General features: G+C 41.2%; 1 protein-coding gene, 1 long non-coding RNA gene and 1 other non-coding gene across 3 annotated transcripts in view; 1 reads left to right on the forward strand and 2 right to left on the reverse strand.

Annotated features, from left to right (window-relative positions):
- LOC138189142 (uncharacterized) overlaps positions 1-20,136 on the reverse strand; it is a 288,383-nt gene that overhangs the window by 249,821 nt on the left and 18,426 nt on the right. The window lies entirely within an intron of this gene.
- Positions 1,215-1,895, forward strand: LOC138189151 (uncharacterized). The gene has a single exon (XM_069131301.1). The coding sequence runs from the start codon at positions 1,215-1,217 to the stop codon at positions 1,893-1,895; it is 681 nt and encodes a 226-aa protein (XP_068987402.1).
- On the reverse strand, positions 7,359-7,459 carry LOC138189199 (U6atac minor spliceosomal RNA). The gene has a single exon (XR_011175962.1). It is a non-coding gene; the product is annotated as a U6atac minor spliceosomal RNA (small nuclear RNA).

Here is a 20,136-nt window from a genome sequence, read left to right on the forward strand (position 1 = left end):
AGAACACGTTCCCCTACAAGAGCGCTAAGGTGGAAACGAACCATATAAAGGATAAGTCCTCGGAATGGATATGGGATATAGAAACCTTTGAACATAGGGGAGAAGCCGGTCAAGCTGACGTCGAGACACAGAGTGACGGAGAAAACGACGAAGGGGAAACCGACTACTTTATGGATAGTTTAACGTGTGAGGACGATCCAGTGGATACTGTGAGTGTACCGTTTGTGCCTAGGAGGTCGGCAAGGCTACACAAGCCAAGAACATGTGATTGTTGTGCTCGCACTGCGATTGTTTGTAAATCTCAGAACATGTGTGTACCTGTGAATGTGCATGAAGCCCTGAGAGGGCCAGACGCCCAAAAGTGGACTGATGCAATAAAAAAGGAACTAGACAATCTAAAAAGTAAGGATGTGTGGGACATCGTGCAAAGACCCTTAGATAAAAACGTTATAGACTGTAAGTGGGTGCTTGCGATAAAGAGAGACCCTGATAGATATAAGGCTAGGTTAGTAGCTCGGGGATTCTGGCAGAGGCCTGGAGTAGATTATTCAGAAACCTTTAGTCCGATAGTAAAACGCAGAACTCTAAGAATTCTGCTTGCTCTATGTGCGGAGAATGAGTGGGTTTACGAGCACATCGATGTGGAATGTGCATATCTCAACAGTCCTCTGGATGAGGATATATACATGGAGCAACCAGAACTCTTTAGAGTTCCAGGCAAAGACAGAACCAAATTTGTGTGTAAGCTCAAAAGGAGCCTGTATGGACTAAAACAAGCTGGAAGAATGTGGTTTAGGCACATCAATAGCATTTTAAGGGGTATGAGTCTGAGCCCATGCGTGAGTGATCCATGTGTGTATGTGGATGCGTCAAAAAGGTTGATTGTAGCTGTGTATGTGGACGACATCCTTGTGTTTGGGACGAATGAGTGGATTGAGATATTCAAAACTAGGTTTAAGGACAAACTAGATGTTAGGATGCTAGGTGTAGACACTCAATTTCTGTCCATCCACCTGAGTAAGCCAAACAGCACCACGGTAGTATTCGATCAATCTGTACAGATAGGTCAAATACTGGATCTGTTTGACATTACTCACGAGGCTGGGGTGGTGAGAGTGTCGACACCGCTAGCTAGGGAATGTGAGGCTGGTTTTGATATTGAACGCGATGAGCCTTTCGACAGCAAATTATATGAACAAGCTGTGGGTCACATTATGTATGTCGCTACTGTAAGTCGTCCTGATGTTGCGTGTGCAATAGGAAAATTGAGCCAAAGAAGCGCGAACCCGACTGTATCCGACTGGAAAGCAGTGAAGCGGGTATTCAGGTATTTATTAAAGACCAAAGACTTAACGTTAGTATATCAGAGGACCGGGCAACCTCTGAAAGTATTTTGCGACTCGGATTTTGCGGGTTGTACGGTAGACAGGAAATCCAGGAGCGGATATGTGTTCATACTCGCTGGCGCGGCGATATCCTGGCTATCCAAAAAACAACCGATTATAGCTCAGTCGACGTGCGAAGCGGAATTCGTGGCAATGCAGGATGCAGCAAGGGAAACAGTGTGGATTTCTTTACTGTTAAAGGAATTGGGTCAACTGTCGTATTGCCCTCGTCCCTGTAAAATATTCTGCGATAATATCGGAGCTATTTCATGGTCAAGGGACGAAATAGTTGCCGAGAGTTCTAAGCACGTCCAAGTGCGATACTTTTACGTTAAGAACTGCGTATCGAGGGGGATACTAGAATATATTTATGTACCTAGTCCGGAGAATGTCGCTGACATTCTTACCAAAGGGTTAAATAGGATTAAGACTCAGCAATTTACCAAAGCTATGGGGCTTGTAGAAACTAGCGATCAAAGGGGAGTGTTGAGAAATGTTAAGTTGGTATGATCGCTGGTTACTACAAACTAAGTTGGTACGACTTCTAACGACGCTCTTTTGTCTTAGAAGTCGACCACGTTGTTCTATTGACTTGAAGACTCCTGTGTGGTAAGACGTGTTATAAGACTGAACTGTTAGACTAAATATATTGGATAAAACGAATCTGAGTGAATCGTTATTTTATAAACCCAAAACCTTATTAAATAACAGATGATACATTTACACTGTACATGTTAATGTGTGTGTAAGCGTTAGAGGACGTTCTGGTCTGAGTTGAGACAAAGGACCGTTAGAAGCTATTACAAGTATCTGGAAGAGTCGGTTGACAACAAGCGTGCGTGCAAGAGGGTTATCGAGATCTTCAGAGTGTAATATATTGTATAGCTGTTGTGTGTGAAATAAAGTAAACTATTTGTATTTGCGAATCCTCTCTTTACCTTAACAGTTCCTTTCAAATAAAAACTAAGAAATAAACACATACGTCCGTGTCTGCAATTCACAGTCACATATATTTACATATAAGCAGAATATAATGTACAAGGTATCAAAAAATTATTTGTCATTGCTTTTGGGAGGAGGATGTGATTCTACATTTTCAAATCTGCGGAGATCTGCTAAAAAAATGATTCGCAAAACTTCTTTTGAGCATAATTTTCAAGATCAAATTTTTTTACTGCATCATATAGTACTTATCACTAGGAACAAATGTCTCAAAGGAATCATGGTTTGCAAATGACCCGTTCATTTGAAAAAAATTTTTAAGGTTCTATTAGCTCTTAAACTAATTTTGTTATTATATTGCGATAATATATTACGAACAAAAGACAATACAAGCACAAAAATAAATAAATAATATAATAATGATACGATAGTATTATTGTATTAATACAAAATTAATAATATTATGAATACAATAATAAGTAGTAAAGTTTAGAAAGCGTGCTGGGAATTGTTCTTTGTTCAAGACCAAATGGAAGATCACAGCGTGAAGTAAAAGTTTCAGATCGTCGATTGGGGTTAGGTTGATTTCCACTCGTCGCTCGTTGTGTACATTGACGTAAGAAGGAGCAAATGTCGTTTGTGCAGTGCACGTATATATCTATTGATGTATTTGCGAAGAATAGCTTGTCGAATAGGAATTACACAAGAAGCAGCAAGAAAAATAATACGTGAAGAAGGTCTATGTTTTTATATGGTTCATATAATGCAAGAACTTTGTACGGTAGATTACTTCGTTCAATGAAAATTTTGTTGCTGGACGTTAAGGAAACTAAAACACAATCCACACTGTCTTCAAGATATTTGTTTTACGGATGAGAGCAGTTTTTTTAGCCGTGACATTCTTAAACATCGGTATGCCAAAATTGTGGCGTATAAGAATCCTCTCATCATGACCCAGAGATTGAATCAGGGCCGCATTGACAGGCTCAATCTATTCCATATCTGACTTTAGCATAAATAAAGACACTTTGAAAACTGAACTAATCGACGTTACATGTTCACAAGTAAGTAGGTATTACCACTGATCTTATTTTTTGTATCATATCCGTGGGAAAGTATAGTGCTAGTAGGTTTGGTAACGGTATGATTTGTTTCAATATCGTTCACGCCAACACAAAATCAAGTATGATGCTCCGGTAGTCTATATGCACGCAGTCACCATTCGTCACTCATTATTCTCGTTACAATGGTTCCAACGCTCTTTATTCAGCTTCGACAACGCTGACAACACACTTCTCAACTGACGACGACCTGTTAATTCGTCCTTCTCCCTTAAGCATCCCTTTGTCTTTTCTCATAACCTCACTACATACATGTTCCGCAACCGTCCACGGCCATAGTCATGTCACGTAAAATAAAAAAAAGGAAATCGAGGGTGAAAAGAAAAATAAGATATAAACAAAATAAAAAGAGAATTTATGTTTTAACACTTGGTTTACACTAATTACGATTTACTTCTGAACTCCAGCCGTGACTTTCCAAGACTGAAACTTTTACAATTTGACTTTCGATTGGATCTGTTTCTTTCTCCTTTGTCACCTCTCAATATCCCCACTATCCACGCGTTTGTTAGGCGTCCGCGACTGTTGCCACGCACGCCCTCCTCTCGAACATTCGACGGAACACCGTTAGGATACTGATGATTCATTGGGCACTCCGCTTCCACGTTATTCCACGATAATCCACGTTTTAACAGAGAGTCCGACTTAGATTTTGCGAGCATGTGCGTCTATCATCCCGTTGACCGCGGATTCGTTATTGAACCTAGGATCATTGTCATTAGCTTCTCGAGTATCTAATTACCACGGTTATTTGTCCAATTCTATAATAATCGTATTTGCACTAGTCAATGTCTTCTCTATTGCATAACGACAATGTGTAATCCAAACGAAGATTCGCTTCACGCCCCTAAGCCTAATTTCCATTGTACCCTGACAAATATATGCATATAAAAATAAATATTATTTATAATAATATTTGCTCGTATAGGGTAATAGTTAAGCGAATCATTTTATGGGATGTCTATATTTGTTCCATGTACATTAAGCAATAAGCTGCGCAACCTACCTGAGCGACAAAATGTGTGTATATTCACATATCTGAAAGTTCTTCGATAAAATGAGAAATTATAAGTTAGAGAAGTAAAGTAAATTAGAGAGAAATATGAGAAATAAAGAGAAAAATGAAATGCCAAGAGATTGAAATAATAAGAAATATAGCATGTGTAGTAATCCAAATAATCTACGATATAATACTGTGTTGATTGATCTCTTTATCATTATATTCGATATTAAATCATATAAAAATTAAAACATCTTTGCAAGATATACCCAAGTCGGTTCTTTTCTGGAACTCTCTTCAGATCACTCACTTGTAGCAACAAGTAATTCAAAAATTATTGAAAACCAAATAGAACTACTCAAAACGACCTCACAAATTATCAGTGCTGTCGGGAAGCTTTAAACATCTCAAGATCGACTTCAGTGCCGCTACGAACAAACGAAGATTTTGACGCAGGTATGGAATATTTGAATAGCAACATAATAAATGCGATCCGTTCTACTACACCTGATGAAGAGTCCGTAAGCAAACAGGACTATCCGGATTCCATAAAAAGGAAAGTTACAGAAAGACATAAGCTCAGAAGAATATCGCAAAGCAATCGAGAAGCAAGAGGAAACGTAGGTTAAACAAAGCAACGAGAAAAGTGACAACAATCCTTCGGAAATTCAAAGACAACTGTTTCCAGAAGCATCTAAGAGACTTGTCTCTTACAATAGACTGTAACTATTCTCTTTGATAGATATTCAAGAAATTTACTTGTTCATCGTAAATTATTTCTGCAATCCATTTGTCGCAAGGAGGACACGATACCCCACACAGATAAAGCTAACTTAGCTGTGCATTAGCCGAAGTATTCAAAGTCACTTTCTTCTATTGAAATCGGCAGCTACGCAGAAAAACACAAAGGAAAAACGACAACACATCCAAACCAACTGACTGCCGATGCGAGCAAAACTCTCATAGGCAGAAGAAGAAAAAGGAAGCATCCCATTGACCTCACTAAAGAAATAAACTCGAAGTCAAACTCGAAGATGGTATCCCGCTGGGCGTAGCCATCCAAATGTTATTTAGCAATTAAGCTAGAAAAATTTACCAAATGTCTAGCTGGACAAATTGTAAAGTACAAATTAAATAATAATAAAATAAGAAACACTGTCTTCTGCCAACGAGGCAGAATATTTGTATATCTATAAATCATATTTGTGATAATACATGAAATTTTTGTAAATCACCTTTCTAGATATCTTTTCCTGTAAAACCATTTACAAACTCAGAGGTCAATGAAATGATCTATTACCATTTTAACCCCCAAAAAGCAGCGGAACACAATATGATAAGTAAATAAAGCGATTGAGGGAGTTTCCGAATTAGAATGTTCTAAAACAGCCTCTTTTTGTGATTTTTTTTTCGAAGGGAAAGAAAGGAACGAATTTGTTGAATTTTGAGATATGATTTTATATATATTTGTCGGATTGAGGTTGGAATTTTTGGCGTTCGATGAACCTTCTCTCAAGTTTACCATCGCGGATATAGCCGATGTTTACCGGCACAAACGTGGGTACTTCAAGAGACTACAAGTAATAGCGGCGATAGGATGATCGCGATGCCGATGAAAACGAATTCAGGTTCGACAACGAATCCACGGTCCATGGGATGACGAGCGCCAACGAATAAACGATTCGGATAACTCAATCAGCAACTCGCCCAACGACTTATTAACTAACTCGTAATCCAAATAAAACTGCCCTTATATAGTCCTTTTCCCACTCCTTGGGTCAATCTCTGTTTTTGAGGAGAGCTGCACAACTATTTTCTACTTCCGTTATTACACGTCTCTCCCGTGACCGTCGGTACGTTCGGTGACTCATTATGTCACCTCGAGCCCAAACTCATCGTCATAAACATTAAGTGCCCCCATAACTATTTCTTCCCTTATTGCTAAAATGTGGATGTCGTAAACATCTGGATTGGGTTTTTCAGAACATTCTAAAGAAAGGTTCCGATGTCCTTCCATCTTCGACATATATAACCTTGGTTATGAATATTTTAAATCGGCACAATAATTGTTATAAGTGTATAACAAACATTTGTCGTACAGTGACACGCATAATCGGTAAATATTTCTTACGCTAATCTATAAATCTAAGGAATTTCAGAAAATAAATGCTTCAGATGGAATATATCCGGATTTGCAGATAACTTCTAGATACTGTTCAGTTTGAAAACAAACACAAGGAATGTATGGATTATATGGAACATCTCGTGGCTCATTCTACGTGTTGGTTGGTTTATTAAAGAGACGAATGATAAAATTGTAATAGTCAGTGTATATTAAAATCACTTTAAATACAAGTACAGAGATAGTGTATGCCGGTTGTAATCGTCGCTCGCTCAATGCTACCGTTCAACTCTACGCTTGCTATTCCATGGTATGACTCGTTAAAATGATTCGTTATAATGATCGTCCTAGAAAGGACGTTCATCTGTTTGTATCGACCGATGGCATTATAAAAAGTTCAAATGTAACTCCGGTTGACGATTAGAAATAACGGCAATAATGTTTTGTTCGAAGTTTGTTTACCTTTAGACCTAGCAAAGCAAAACAACGTTGTCACTCCAAGGCACAACGATACGATCCGCCTTAAACGTATGTAAGTACATGTCTGACAATCGTATGTTCCAGTAGCAAATTGCAGACGCAAGTATATTGCAATCAATTTCGATCATGTTTAAGAAATGTCGACAAAATCTTTTGTGTCTTTTCAAGCGAATGAAACTCTATTGGAATATATTGCGAGTAAATGTGTTCTGTATTTTTTTGCAGCGTGCAAAGTTTAAAAGGATATATTAATCCTTTCTTGTTATTTATACAATTGATATACAATATAACACGTTTGGATATTGATCAAAAATTCATTTTTGATTGAAAATAATCTCACCTAACCATTTATATATGTGTTCCCTCCTTGTCTACGGGAGTGTTAAACGTGTCACCTTTCATACTACAAAAAAAATTTTTTTTTTTTTTTTTACGTGGAGGAAATCTTCATAGACACCTTAACTACCCTTGCGCAGATGGGTAGAAGGTAGTGCCGGATTCTTACCGGCTAAAACCTCCACGGGCGGGACGACGGTAGAACCAATGTGCGAGTTGTCCTCGGGCCCTTGGGTGCTTATTACCAAACACCTTTAACAAAGCGCACTCCCAGAAAGTACACCCACAGCTCAAGCAAGGGAGGGGCTGACCGCTTGCCTGTTGTAAAGAGAAATTTTGGGTTTTCCGTTCATTTTTCTGACGTCTCAAATGCCGAGGATTCGAACTCGCGATGCGTCGTCTTCAATTCTGGGCCTTAACGAGCTTTTTTTTTTAATAATGTTTATTAAACCAAGGATACAATTTTCGTTACATTTTGATATTCAAATAAACTGTGAATTTTGGTAATGGTGTGCTAGGCAAAAGTACCGATACGCGACGGTACGACGTAGCCATACTATATTATGTGTCGGTGTTTTACAATTTTTTTGTGATTTGTCTATTCTTTGGATTTAAGCCGCTGGGGGGCGGAGCTTTTATGTAATTTTGTTCTTGCTTGATTTTTTTTGTCCTGAAACTTGGTCGCAAAACAGGACCACTTGGTCGCAAAACAGGACGGGCCTTAACGAGCGTAGCTGGCTGCCCCGCCGAGCTTCTAGCTGATTGGAAAGTATTTGATTCTTAATGTGGCAATGCATATCAGGAAGTATTCTAATTAGCCTCTTGAAGGAGATGTACATTTTTCATAGCCCTCTCAAGATACAAGGGATAAAGGTAAATAATTCCCTTAATTAAATCATTATTATTAAATCTATTATGAAGCTCTTAATAATATATTTCTGCTGCTATTATAATTCTTGTAGTAAGAGATGGCTGTTCTAAAAGTATTCCTGCCTCTTCTAATGCTCTTATTTTCAAGATGCCTAGCCTTGCGTTTTCCATCGCACTGGCAGAGATTTTATAACATATGAGATTAGCATATGTTATAAATAGGTCTAATTAATAATTTGTAACAGAAGATTTTCAGCTCAAAATTTAGGTACGATGCAAACGATCGAATTTGCAACAAATGACCGCACCGGCAATGGGTTGGAAGAAGAAGAAAATACATATGTATGTATCCTTCTTTTGTGAAACAGGAGAACTTTATTTCTTTCTCTGCTTTTCCAACGGCACCGGAACGATGTTCTACGATAAAATATGGCTCATCTGCACCGAGCCTTAAGATACACGAATAAAAGCGGTTTTTATTAGCCAACATAGCCCTACATATCCGTTAGCGAAATTTTCACATGTTTATTACAAGTTGTATGTAAATTAATACAAGCGTCGTGTGTGTATATCGTAACTGGTACCACTATGTTATTTTCCCAGATAGACGATATAAATGTCCTCAATTTGGTTCGGGTTTAAATTGGGTGAGTGGCGCCGGCCGACTTTTCCAACCATCTAGAACTTCTTATTACACTTTATTATACACTTAATAGTCACAATTGAGATATATACTGAATTGACACGTATAAATTACACTTTACTCTAATAACTTTATATAAATTAAGTAGGTGATTGGTTTAAGGGTAGAAACTCGGCAAAGAGATGTTGACTATTCTAAAGATAGACAATTAGTAAGTTTTAGTGGGGATGTTGTGGCGGAGGAAAGTGTCACAGATGAAATTCGAGCAGCCATATGATAAACCAAAATTCCGAGCGCCTTATCACGTGTGACCGTCCGGTCAGGATCTGTTCTCAGCCGCCTGGGTGGCATTCGGTCACTCTAAGCGTTCTCCGAAATATATGATAAGTACGGGCAAAGCCTTCTCCCACTCCAACGAATAAGGGAATATAAATGCTCCCTTCAAAATCATCCAGTCAGTCTGAAAAAATTCTCAACTAGCCCAAGTATCAAAAGTGTATCATCGCGAACCGAACATAATACTATACAAATTGAGTAAAAATAAAAGAACTCGATCTCCTGTTCGGAAATTGTCAAGTTTTTTGCTTTATCTTAATTTTTACGCTACATATGACACGTTAACCTGAAATATCTTCCATTGTCTTCTGCTTTTCGTTGATTTCACGACTTTTTATCAAATAATTACAGTTTTCTTAAATATATTTGATAACTGTATTGCATACAATTTCTATATTCATTTACAAGTTGCTACTGTTATCGTGCAGTTATGGCATATTTTAAGGAAAACGCGATTTGTTCATTGAGGATATTATTAAAGTCTACTATTCACTAATCATAGATTTTCCTTGTGCACAGGCAAGCAGTTTGTCTAATAATAATAATAATTTCGTAAAGCAAATGGCTCGAGTGTTAGTTTACGTGTGGCCCGTTGATGCAATTTCCATGGATATAAAATTGGACAACAAAATGGACGTAATAAATAATAACGTAAATGGACGTATTGAATAATATATTTTGTTTCCACAAATCTTGGTTAATATAACATATTAAGCTAATGTTTATGTACCATTTTCTTTAACTATTTCAATATGACAAAGTAAGATTTGCTTCTTTGACCGTTGTGACGCAAACTTGTGATTTGTAATACAAATGAAATTTAATTGTTGAATTAGAAGGAATTTCCACCATGGTACATAAAATTTTGTATAATGTATCTGTTACGTCGCCTAAAACATCTGCGCTGCAGCTCTCGCGACCGGGCAGCCGATGGCCTGCGTAACGTCATTTCGACCCTCAACAAACCTGAGGACCAACCATAACTTTCTCTTTCATTGTGTACATGTATCTTCGTTCAATCCGTCGTCCTGAAAGATTTTTGAGACTAAAAATATTTTCGACGCACATCTGGTTTTTAGAGAGGTCACTCACGAACCACGTTGGTCGGAGGCTTCCTACTCATCACTTCTCCTACGACCACAGGAGAGTCAAGTCGAATATTTCGTCAACATCGCTAGGTCAAATCAACCTACCTCGTCTACATACGACAACGTCGAAGTCTAGCATCAAAATCTAGTGTCTATCAAGTATCCTCTAGTGCTACGTCCACTAACATACGAAATTCGACTGTACGAACTTTGCTCTATTATTCGTGTCTATCTCATATTCGTGCGATAAGTTGTTATTGACGATTTGTATCTACTCAACAGTGTAGTTTAAGTGTTGGAAATATATATTTTATAATTCTGTGAATCACAGTGTTATATAAACTTAATCACCCCTATTATCTTAACGGAAATCAGGGGATCGATCAACTCGTGGTATCGATTAGTATAATCGTAACGGGAATTTACGACTCCCGTTGACGTCTCTCCTCGCGATTGCGTCTCCTCGCGATTGGTCGAAATAACAGTATCTGTCAATTGTAAGATTACTCTGGCCAACGCGCTATGATCTCTTGCGTCTATGCTTTATATATTATGGCTCAATAATAATACATGGATTAAAAATACTAAAGTAATGCAGAATGTCTAGCATCGATGCAACCTTGCTTATTATTGTTATCAGTATAATATTTAATTGCTCCGTTGTAGAGTAATGAGTTTATACGAATGTGATTATTTTACAATTAAATTTCAGTTACATATTTTATTGTATAAAAATAGAAATTTATTTTCATTAATATGTTAACTTTTAGTACACTGATTATGTTTGCCATTTGTGTTATTATTATTTGTTATTAATTTTCCTCGGCTTGTAGAATATAAAATTGATATTTATACATATATAAATATATTTTATGTAATATTAATGGAAATCGCTGATGTATCGTGAAATGTTATCTATTTATTCGTACGATACCAAGAGAATTAATAAGAAAGATTAGATTTTTATCATATTAATGCGTTGAAGCATACAAGCGTCGAAGCATACGAGCGTTGAAACAACGTATGTTGTAAAAAATATATTGCCGTATAATAGATTAATACTCACACATGTACCAAGAACGTTCATCACTGGCAACGTGCGTTACCTTTTCACTGATGTATTTATATAAATACGGGCATTGCATTCAGCTGAGTATCAGGATTCAGTATCGTTAGTTCGATGAGTAAATGAGTGGATTCGATATCAGTTCGATGAGTACGTATTTTTTATGTATGTCCAGCGATTATTGTATAGCGAATGGTTGTATCGGAATGAAAACTTTTCTATTTTGTGCAAAGATTTTTACATTTGTTTATTATAAGTAATTTGTTATTGCAAAGATCATTTGTATAAATTAAATTATTTACAGTTTTTAACGCACTTCGATATCGATTCAGATTAAAAAGAAGTATTATTGGAATTTTACAACAAAATGTCGCGAACGTTCCGTTAAGCATGGTTTATGTTAGAATTTAATCTCGGAATTAAGATTAATAATCTGTGGAAGACACAATGTTTGTGTTAAAACAATGTTATATGATATTTATTAAACAATTATTACATGAAATATACGTGTGTTGTGGAATGTAGACAGTTGGCTAGTTATTCTCAGACTGACTAACTTAGTGACTCATGGCCCTTGAAAAGGTTTTGAACCTCACTCTTTATGCAGTAATGAGTGTGACCTGTGTAGATGCCTGTGTGGCGTCACATGTGCCACAGAACCTTCTAGTAGCTTCTCGACGTGCCCAATGTTCCATCTATATCCTTATGCTTCATCCGCCGAATTCTCGAAAGAGAATGCACGCGCTAGCCGCCGCGGTACATCTCACGAATCGCTATTTTTAAGAACTATAAATTTAGCGCTTCGACCATATGCGTGTCAGCTGAGTTCCTCGAAGCGAAACTCTGTGGCGTCTTCGACATTCGGGGGGGGGGGGCTGTAATTTCGCGTCTGATCGCTGCCTGCTCTGGCGTGTCCGTTTCTTCTTTGTCATCGGGTAATAGGGCGGACAGCATCGCCACCGCGGTCGTTCGCCAGTTGGAGGTGTCCCCTTGTGGCGTCCGCAGAGTCGACACTGCTTCTTCCCTTCTTAGTTTTCCCGTAACCGTTCGGTAGGCAATGCCCCAAGGTTCTTTATTGCCCTCCTTCGATACGAATTCTTCCCAGCTTTGTATATTTGCTTTTGTGATGGCTTTTACTTACTCCTTCCTGATGTCTCTATACCGCAGCTTCTCCTGTTCCCTCGATGCGGGGTCCCTAGCCCCTTGGTATTTCCTCCTTGCCCGGTAGATCTTCCTCTTTGCTCGTGTGAGCTCAGGCGTCCACCACGGCACCGGTCTATAGTGCCATTTCTTCTTCGGAATGGCCGCATCGCAGGCTCTTATGAGGACTTCCTGCATCTGCTCGGCCATTCGTTCAACCTCGTTCGCCTGCCGGAAGGTTGTCTCTCGGAGTGTATCCTTCTCCTCCATGACCACTCTTTGAGAAACCTCCCAGTTGGCAATCCGAGTGTTATATCTTCTTTCCTGAAGCTGCGGCGGAGTACTTCTTTCCTTGAAATCCAGACGCGTCTCCAGTATCCTATGGTCACTGGAGGTTCGTTCCGTCCTCGTGAACTTTCCAATCTTTCACGAGCAGTATTGCTTCTGGATTCGCCATAGTTACATTTATGTTCGATCGCCCTCGAGTCGTTTCGAATGTGTGAGCCTGCTCCGGTTGGTTGAGGATGTGGAGGTTATATTGTGCAATAATAGCCTCCAGGGCCCCACCTCTGTCGTCGATGGCCTTGCTGCACCACAGCGGAGTGTTTGCATTGGAGTCCAGGCCAATGATGGCTTTCTTCCCTCTAAGATTCCTCAATACCTTGTCTAGTTGCTCGAGGCCGACCTCGATGTTCTCAGTCGGAGGAAAGTACTGGCTTACCACATATATCTCCGTCTCTCCATCGCTTACCTGTACACATACGCAGTGCGTTGTGCAGAGTCCGGCGACTTCGAGCAGCGTTAAATCCTTGGACTTGACTCCTACTGCCGCCATTGGCGGATCGCATTTCGATCCTCGACAGGCGATCGAGACTTCTGTTCCGAGTCCAGGTATCTTTCCATCGATGCTGTATGGCTCTTGCATCAGCAAGATTCATGATCATCACCATCAGCTTCCATCTGCGTCCTGATTCTGTGGGGAACGGTTTTGGAACGCTGTAGGATCCTTATTTCTCTTTTTCTCCCATGTCCCCTTCCGTTCTTGTTTGCCGCTTTATTCATAGCTGGTTCTCGAGACAGTTATTTCCTGCGCCTTTTTGTACATGGGGCAATCCACATTGGAGGCCGCATGATCGCCTTTTTTCACTGCCTTTCTGCAGTTTACGCAGCTGGCGTTCTTGTCCTTACTTGTGCACTGTTTAGTGCTATGTTCGCTTTCTGCGCAGTGTGCGTAGATTTCGTAGTTTAAGCGGCAGTATTTTGCCACGTGCCCGTAGCCTTGGCATTTATAGCAGCGACTGACGGCTATGTAGTCACGAACCCGGCATGCACTCCAAGAGATGTATATTTTACTGGCTATTATTTTGTCCCTTACCTGGGGGGAGGGGGTACTTCCATTACCCAGTTGGTTTCCTGGGAGACCTTGCGGCCAGTTCTGAAGCAGAATCTGATGGCCACGACTTCTTCTTCTTCTAATCTAGTGTTCTTCTAACCAGGGTTCTGCTTCTTCATGCACTCAGTATCTTCATTTCCTTTTTCCCTGAGTCGGTGCTCTGCTCCAGCTTGCCGGTTAGGTAACTGTTGTGGAGCCGGAGTTCCTCCATAATTCCTCTCATGTCTTTAAAATACCGCATAATTGTTGCGGTCTGCTCCTTATTTACCTTCTTGCTGGGGCCCAGACAGAAGGCTAGGACGCTCTTTTCTATCTTTCCTGCTTGTACCCTTAAATCAGGTACAGGCCGGATTTCGTCTGCTGCTAGTGGCGATTGCTGGTGCTTCGTTTCTTTTCCTTTTTCCTCCTCCTCTGTTTTCTTCATCTTATCCTGTTCCGGGCTTTTTCCTCCGGCTTTTGTGTTTTTAGCGGCTGGAGGACCACCCATTGTAGCGGGTGGAGTTTGACCCCGCGAAGCCATCTTTTTTTCCCCCTTTAACTGTCTTCCCGCTGCACTTTTTATTTCTTTCTGCCGACGGCGCTCTCTGCTACCGCAGGTCCGGCTGTTTTTGATTTGTGCCCAGGTCGGTGCGGCTACCTTCTCTCTCTGCCACCTTTGGTAGGGATGTTTTCGTTATCTGCCTTCATCGGTAAGGCTGCCTTTTATCGCAGCCTTCGTCGGTAAGGCTGCCTTCTATCGCAGTCTTCGTCTGTAAGGCAGTTACCACCCTTGCCACTGGTAGGTACCTAAATAGTCCGTGTGGCGGCGCTTTCGGCGCACTTCCCAATATGGCCGCACAGCACTGTACACAAGTAGCCCGTGCGGCGACGCAATGGTCGCGCGTCTCAAGATGGCTTTCCCTCTGCACTAACCTCAACCACGTTTTTCTGTCTCCACTCACGCTTTTATTAAAGCGAACTCCACTATTCTTTTTATCTATTTTTGCACCGAAGCATTTCCACTTCACTTCTTCACAATTTTCTCGCCCGATTTCTTTGATTTACCGCTAGATTTCGGTCATTGAGAACGTAGCGACGTGAATGCGTGCTCTCAGTATGCCGCCATCTTGTGGACAGTAGGCATCGCAAGCAAAGGAATTCCGGCGTTACTTCTTTCATGAGCTAGATATATTTGACGGAGAGCAGATAGGGCACGAGAATATTATCAGGTATCCGCCGTTTCGTTCACGCTGTTTCACGTGCCGAGGTATTTTATTTCGATCGGATTATACCGCTTTAAAATAACTTAGCCCTGAGGGCTGTTGGATGGTCGATGATCGCGGTAATCGTAAATAAAGTTGTAGCCTCGTTGTCTCTATCCTCGAATATTTATAACTCTGTTTGAAATTCTTTCGTTTGAAGAATTTTGCGCATTTTCGGATGAACGGATGCCGAATTTCGATCGCCTGCCTGTCGAATGATAATCGCGTACGCGGTGCTCCTGAAAGGAGTTGCATTGCTTCTGTATCGCTGAATATAAGATTGCGGCTAGCCAAGTCAAAGCCTCTATGAACCGTCCAACATATGTATGGTGAAGGAAAATTACGTTACACGGAGCTATCGCGTAGTTATCTGCCCCAATGACAGCATATATTTATGTCGCGGCACAAAATATATTCAAAAGGCCTGGCAATCGAATTCGGATCAAAAGGATTAGGGTTAGGGTTAGAATTTGGTTTAGGTCGGGCGACATTGGCTAACGAGGCAATAGACGAGCCGAAAGCTATTCCGCGACCAACCATTGGTAATCGCGCCCAACCAATGAGCTACGAGTCCAGATGGAGGAGAATAGGCTAGTAGGTAAACAGCATAGCCTACAAGAACGTTGCCGGAAGGGCGTCCATGTATCGAGGATAAATCGAAGATCACGTCGCGATGCGACCTGATTATACGTGACTACGTGAAGCGAGCGGCGGCAGCGCCACCGCCAGCACCAAGTAAATTTGAAATCCGTCACGTGGTTGAATAACCGTAATCAGGTCGGCTGAAAATCATTCACCACGTGACCGTATTATACGAACCGATTTTCCGCCCGTTTGCACACATTTACTTTGACTCTGACACATTGACTTTGAGTAGAAACCGAAGGACGCGTACTTGTCAATCTCTTCGTCCTCAATCGGTCAGCGTGCCCGTTCTTTCCTATCGTCGATTTGAAATCGCGGCTACGTAGTCCAGCTCACGGCCGCGAACAAATCCGCGTAACTCGGTCGAAAACTGCGCTGTGTGTTACTTTCACTGTAATTTCCCCACGAAAACGATCTTCCTTCCCGTTTGCTTACTCGCTTTACTTCGATACTTATACGCCACCATTTTCCTCTCTGGATCGTCGAGACCACGATTTACCGGATTTCAGAGGGTCGATCGAACGAGAAAAGGAGATTTCCTTTCTTCGATCACTTGGCAGCGAAAGTGTATCGAGGCCTTCCGACTGATAAGAGATGTTTATCATTGCCGCTCGGTTACCGAGCAACTTCGGTCGATCGTAAACGAGGCATTTTGGAAGAACTGGCCGTCGACGATCTCGAAATTTTTACAACGCAGCGTGAAAGCTTTCTTCAATAGCGTGTAAAAACTTGCGTTTTATAATCTCGAAGAAAGAAGGAAACCGGATCTAGGAAAGTTTAGCACTCGGTCGTTCGTGTAATAAGATGTTTTTGTTCCCTTTTGTTTTCGAGGTTAGGTATTACGCGGGGCCATTTCGAGCGTTTCGTTTTGAACGAGTCGGGATGCGTTCGACGATTTGTTAGTTCAGCTTCGCGTCGGAAGCGATTCCTTTGTGTTCTTCTTCTCTGCTTTTTCTTTTCTCGCAGTCGCTTTGTTAATAGGCGAAACTAGGACGCACGGTCGTATTTGCCACGAACAGAGGCAACGAGAGGTTTCGTCGCTACGCGAATGCTGGCCCGACACAAGGCGAACAGAATTAGTAATTGCAAGCTCCACCTGGCAAATTCTATGTGTTTACAAGGAACACTATCTACAACAGATTTTCCGGTGTGAAGAAAGAAAGAAAAAAGAAAGCTTCACGCTCCACGGATGATCGATAAACCTGTGGCGGCACCCGACAGCACAACTAACTCAACCACTCAACACTAACTAACACCGGGCAACGGCAGCGCAATGGTCAGCGCCTTAGGTTACGAACGTTCGGGACCCGAAGCAGCGACATCTACAGCCAGCAGCTACAATTATCACGGACAACACATAAACACCTCAAACCTATGAAAACGGTAGGTTACTTGACTTTCCTCTCGCGGCATCTAAGCAACGTTATACCGTTTTTAACGTCGAGCTGATAAAAGTCGTTGCGTTGCCTTTTCGCTCGAGAAATCGAAACGCGAGCTTAACGAGTACGAGCGTTTCGATAACGGAAATCTGGTACTCCAAAACCAGAGGAACAACGAAAATCAGCAGATTTTGGGGTAATGCTTTTTGGGGTTTTGCTCGAAATCATTAAAACATGTACGAGACGTCTTCGACGCGCCCACCGCTAAAGGTAACGCGGTAAATCTGAAAACTACGGAAACGGATCAAAGCTGGCGCTGATGATATCCGACGCGAGAGACCAAAGCCAAGTTATTAAGTGTACGAGCATGCTACTGTAAATAGTGCAAATGGTGAAATCTACAGCGGAGTGATCATAATCTTTTGGATGCGTTGCGATTCTTCGAATGATTTAGTATGAGAAATATTGTATTGAAATATTATATATTTAAAGAAGACTATACGTGACGATCATATCCGCAGATGATTAGAAATGATAGTGATATCATCATAAATGATAGATAATGGGTTTAAAAAGTAGCAGTTCGAGTAGGTGTTGCTCGGTTGGGAACGTTTCACACAGTTACTTGCTGGTCGGCAAATCCGATATCACGCAGATCTGCCGTACGCGAATAAAATGTATAACGCAGAAAGAATCATTGTCGCTTGAATTGCATTCACTCTCGTCGCCTCCATCCGTCCCCAGCGCATTAGTTCGATGTAAAATTCAGGCGGATGTATCTAGTAGGTTTCAGGAGGAACAAACTTGTTGGTAGAACAATGCAAGTCCTCATGGGAGATACTACGGTTTCAAAATCAGAATGGTCAGAATGGGGTGGTTCGTCACGAAACTGCATGTTACATTTCGTCCGTCCTGCGCGACGCCCTCGGAATTGCTCCGTTCGAAGCTCGTGTTGCGCCAGTTCACAGCAGAGACCAGACCACACACCGCGGGCAGAATGGCACCCAGATGTCTGCACATCCTTGGCGCATACCCTCAGTAGTCTTAAGTACCCACCAGGGGTCCTGGAATTTTCATAGTTAAGGTCCTTCGGACCAAGCGAGTATCTCTTGTCTTAGATTACCTTTTACGTTTATTGTTTACTACGGGTTAACATGGAAAGTTGGTTTTCTCACGTCTGGTATGTTCCGTTAGCAACTTTCTCACGAGGACGGCTAAACCCCTTCCTGGTCCACCAACCGTCTCATTATCCAATCGGGGACGGTGTCTACTGCCCTCACTTCCCTAACCAGAATTGTCATCAACAAATCCGACAGTCCCGTGTCCTTAGACACACCCACCCCTAGCTTTCCCCAGACATGGTATCGCCAGTAAAACTTCACTTATTCCGTATCCATAGAATAGTCAACATCTCTCCGATCAGTCGCGTAAATTGTACTTGTGCTATTTAATAAAGAAACATAAAGTGGAGTTACGGCTCAAACTTGTTGTGTTTAAAAACTAAACCTTAATTTTACGTGACACTTGCATAGTCGCTTTTTATGTTCGCGGAATTTCCAACCTGCCTTCCATAATGCACCGTTTCCATTTTTTACCGGTGTGTATTAATTATTCTTGACATCGACTCGAACCCGCTCTCCTTCCCTCCCACCGATGTTTCGTTAAGCTTTCGCGCAAGCGAATCTCCCGCGAATTCCTTCATTCGTTCTTGCGATCGCTTCGATGCATCCAACACGGTTCAACTGCGGCAGCCCAGAAATTCTTAAACAAAGAGGTACCCTTCGCCTAACAACAGATCAACGACGACACCATCTCCGTTCTAGTAAGAGGACGTAATTACACAGTGACGTGTACAAAAGCGCCAAAAGAAGAGATCATTAGCCATCCGCCGTAAATTCACTCTCTGCGGAACAAGCTAGTGACATTCGACGAAATATAGTCGGTAACTTGCGACAGGACGAGAGCTATATGCTGAATTTGACGAAACAGGAACTACATTTCCTTCGACGGATGAACAAAAACGAAAACGTAATTGTGTCACCAGCTGACAGAGGCAATATTATATAATCGTTGCACCAGCCTCTTAAACGACGGCTCGTACAAAAGACTGAAAAAGGACCTGTCACCGCAAAAACATAAAATCCGATTGAGAATTGCTCTCTCCGGAATGCGTCGAGAACAAGTTTACACCCAGAAATCCCTTACATGCAAGACAGTACTTTCTTCCAAAAATTCATTAGGATTATATCCCTTACATCCCTCGTCAGTGCCACAGTTTCTCACATCCAAAATATTCTCGCAAGCTTCGATGTAATCGTGTCACTGTTCTCAAGAGTGCTTATTCTCGATACCTTCGACATCGTGAAATCCCTCCCACACTTTCCATCCGACCTAGTGGACACTGCCTCACCAATCCATACTTCTCGGTAGACGATAAATTTTACGAAGAAACACCCACCATCGCCAATATCTTGATAGAACATTTTGAAACGCAGACACTCAAAGAAACCTGTGAGAGCTCAAAAATATAGTACAAATATGCAGATGATAGCTTTGTTATCTGGCCACATGGACGAGACGAACTATACCTATTCTTAAACTAACTAAACAACTAACTAAACGCACAACATGTAAATATCAAATTCAGTATGGAAGTCGAACAAAACGGAAAGTTATCTTTCCTCGATGTCCTCGTTTGCAAGAAACCCAAAAACATACTAGGACACAAAGTCTATAGAAAACCGACCTGCATCAACAGATACCATCACACATCCCAGAAACAATTTGTCATCCACCCGCAAATATACAGAACTATCAAAATTTCGGATAAGACGTATCCATAATATGAACTGAATACGGCGAGGAATGCCTGTGGCGGCACTCGACAACAAATACTGCCACTCGTCACTAACTTCCGTCGGACAACGGCAGCGTAGTGGTTAGCGTCTT

This window comes from Bombus flavifrons, chromosome 18 (genome assembly GCF_040668555.2).
Source record: "Bombus flavifrons isolate JBK064 chromosome 18, iyBomFlav1_principal, whole genome shotgun sequence".
NCBI lineage: Eukaryota > Metazoa > Arthropoda > Insecta > Hymenoptera > Apidae > Bombus > Bombus flavifrons.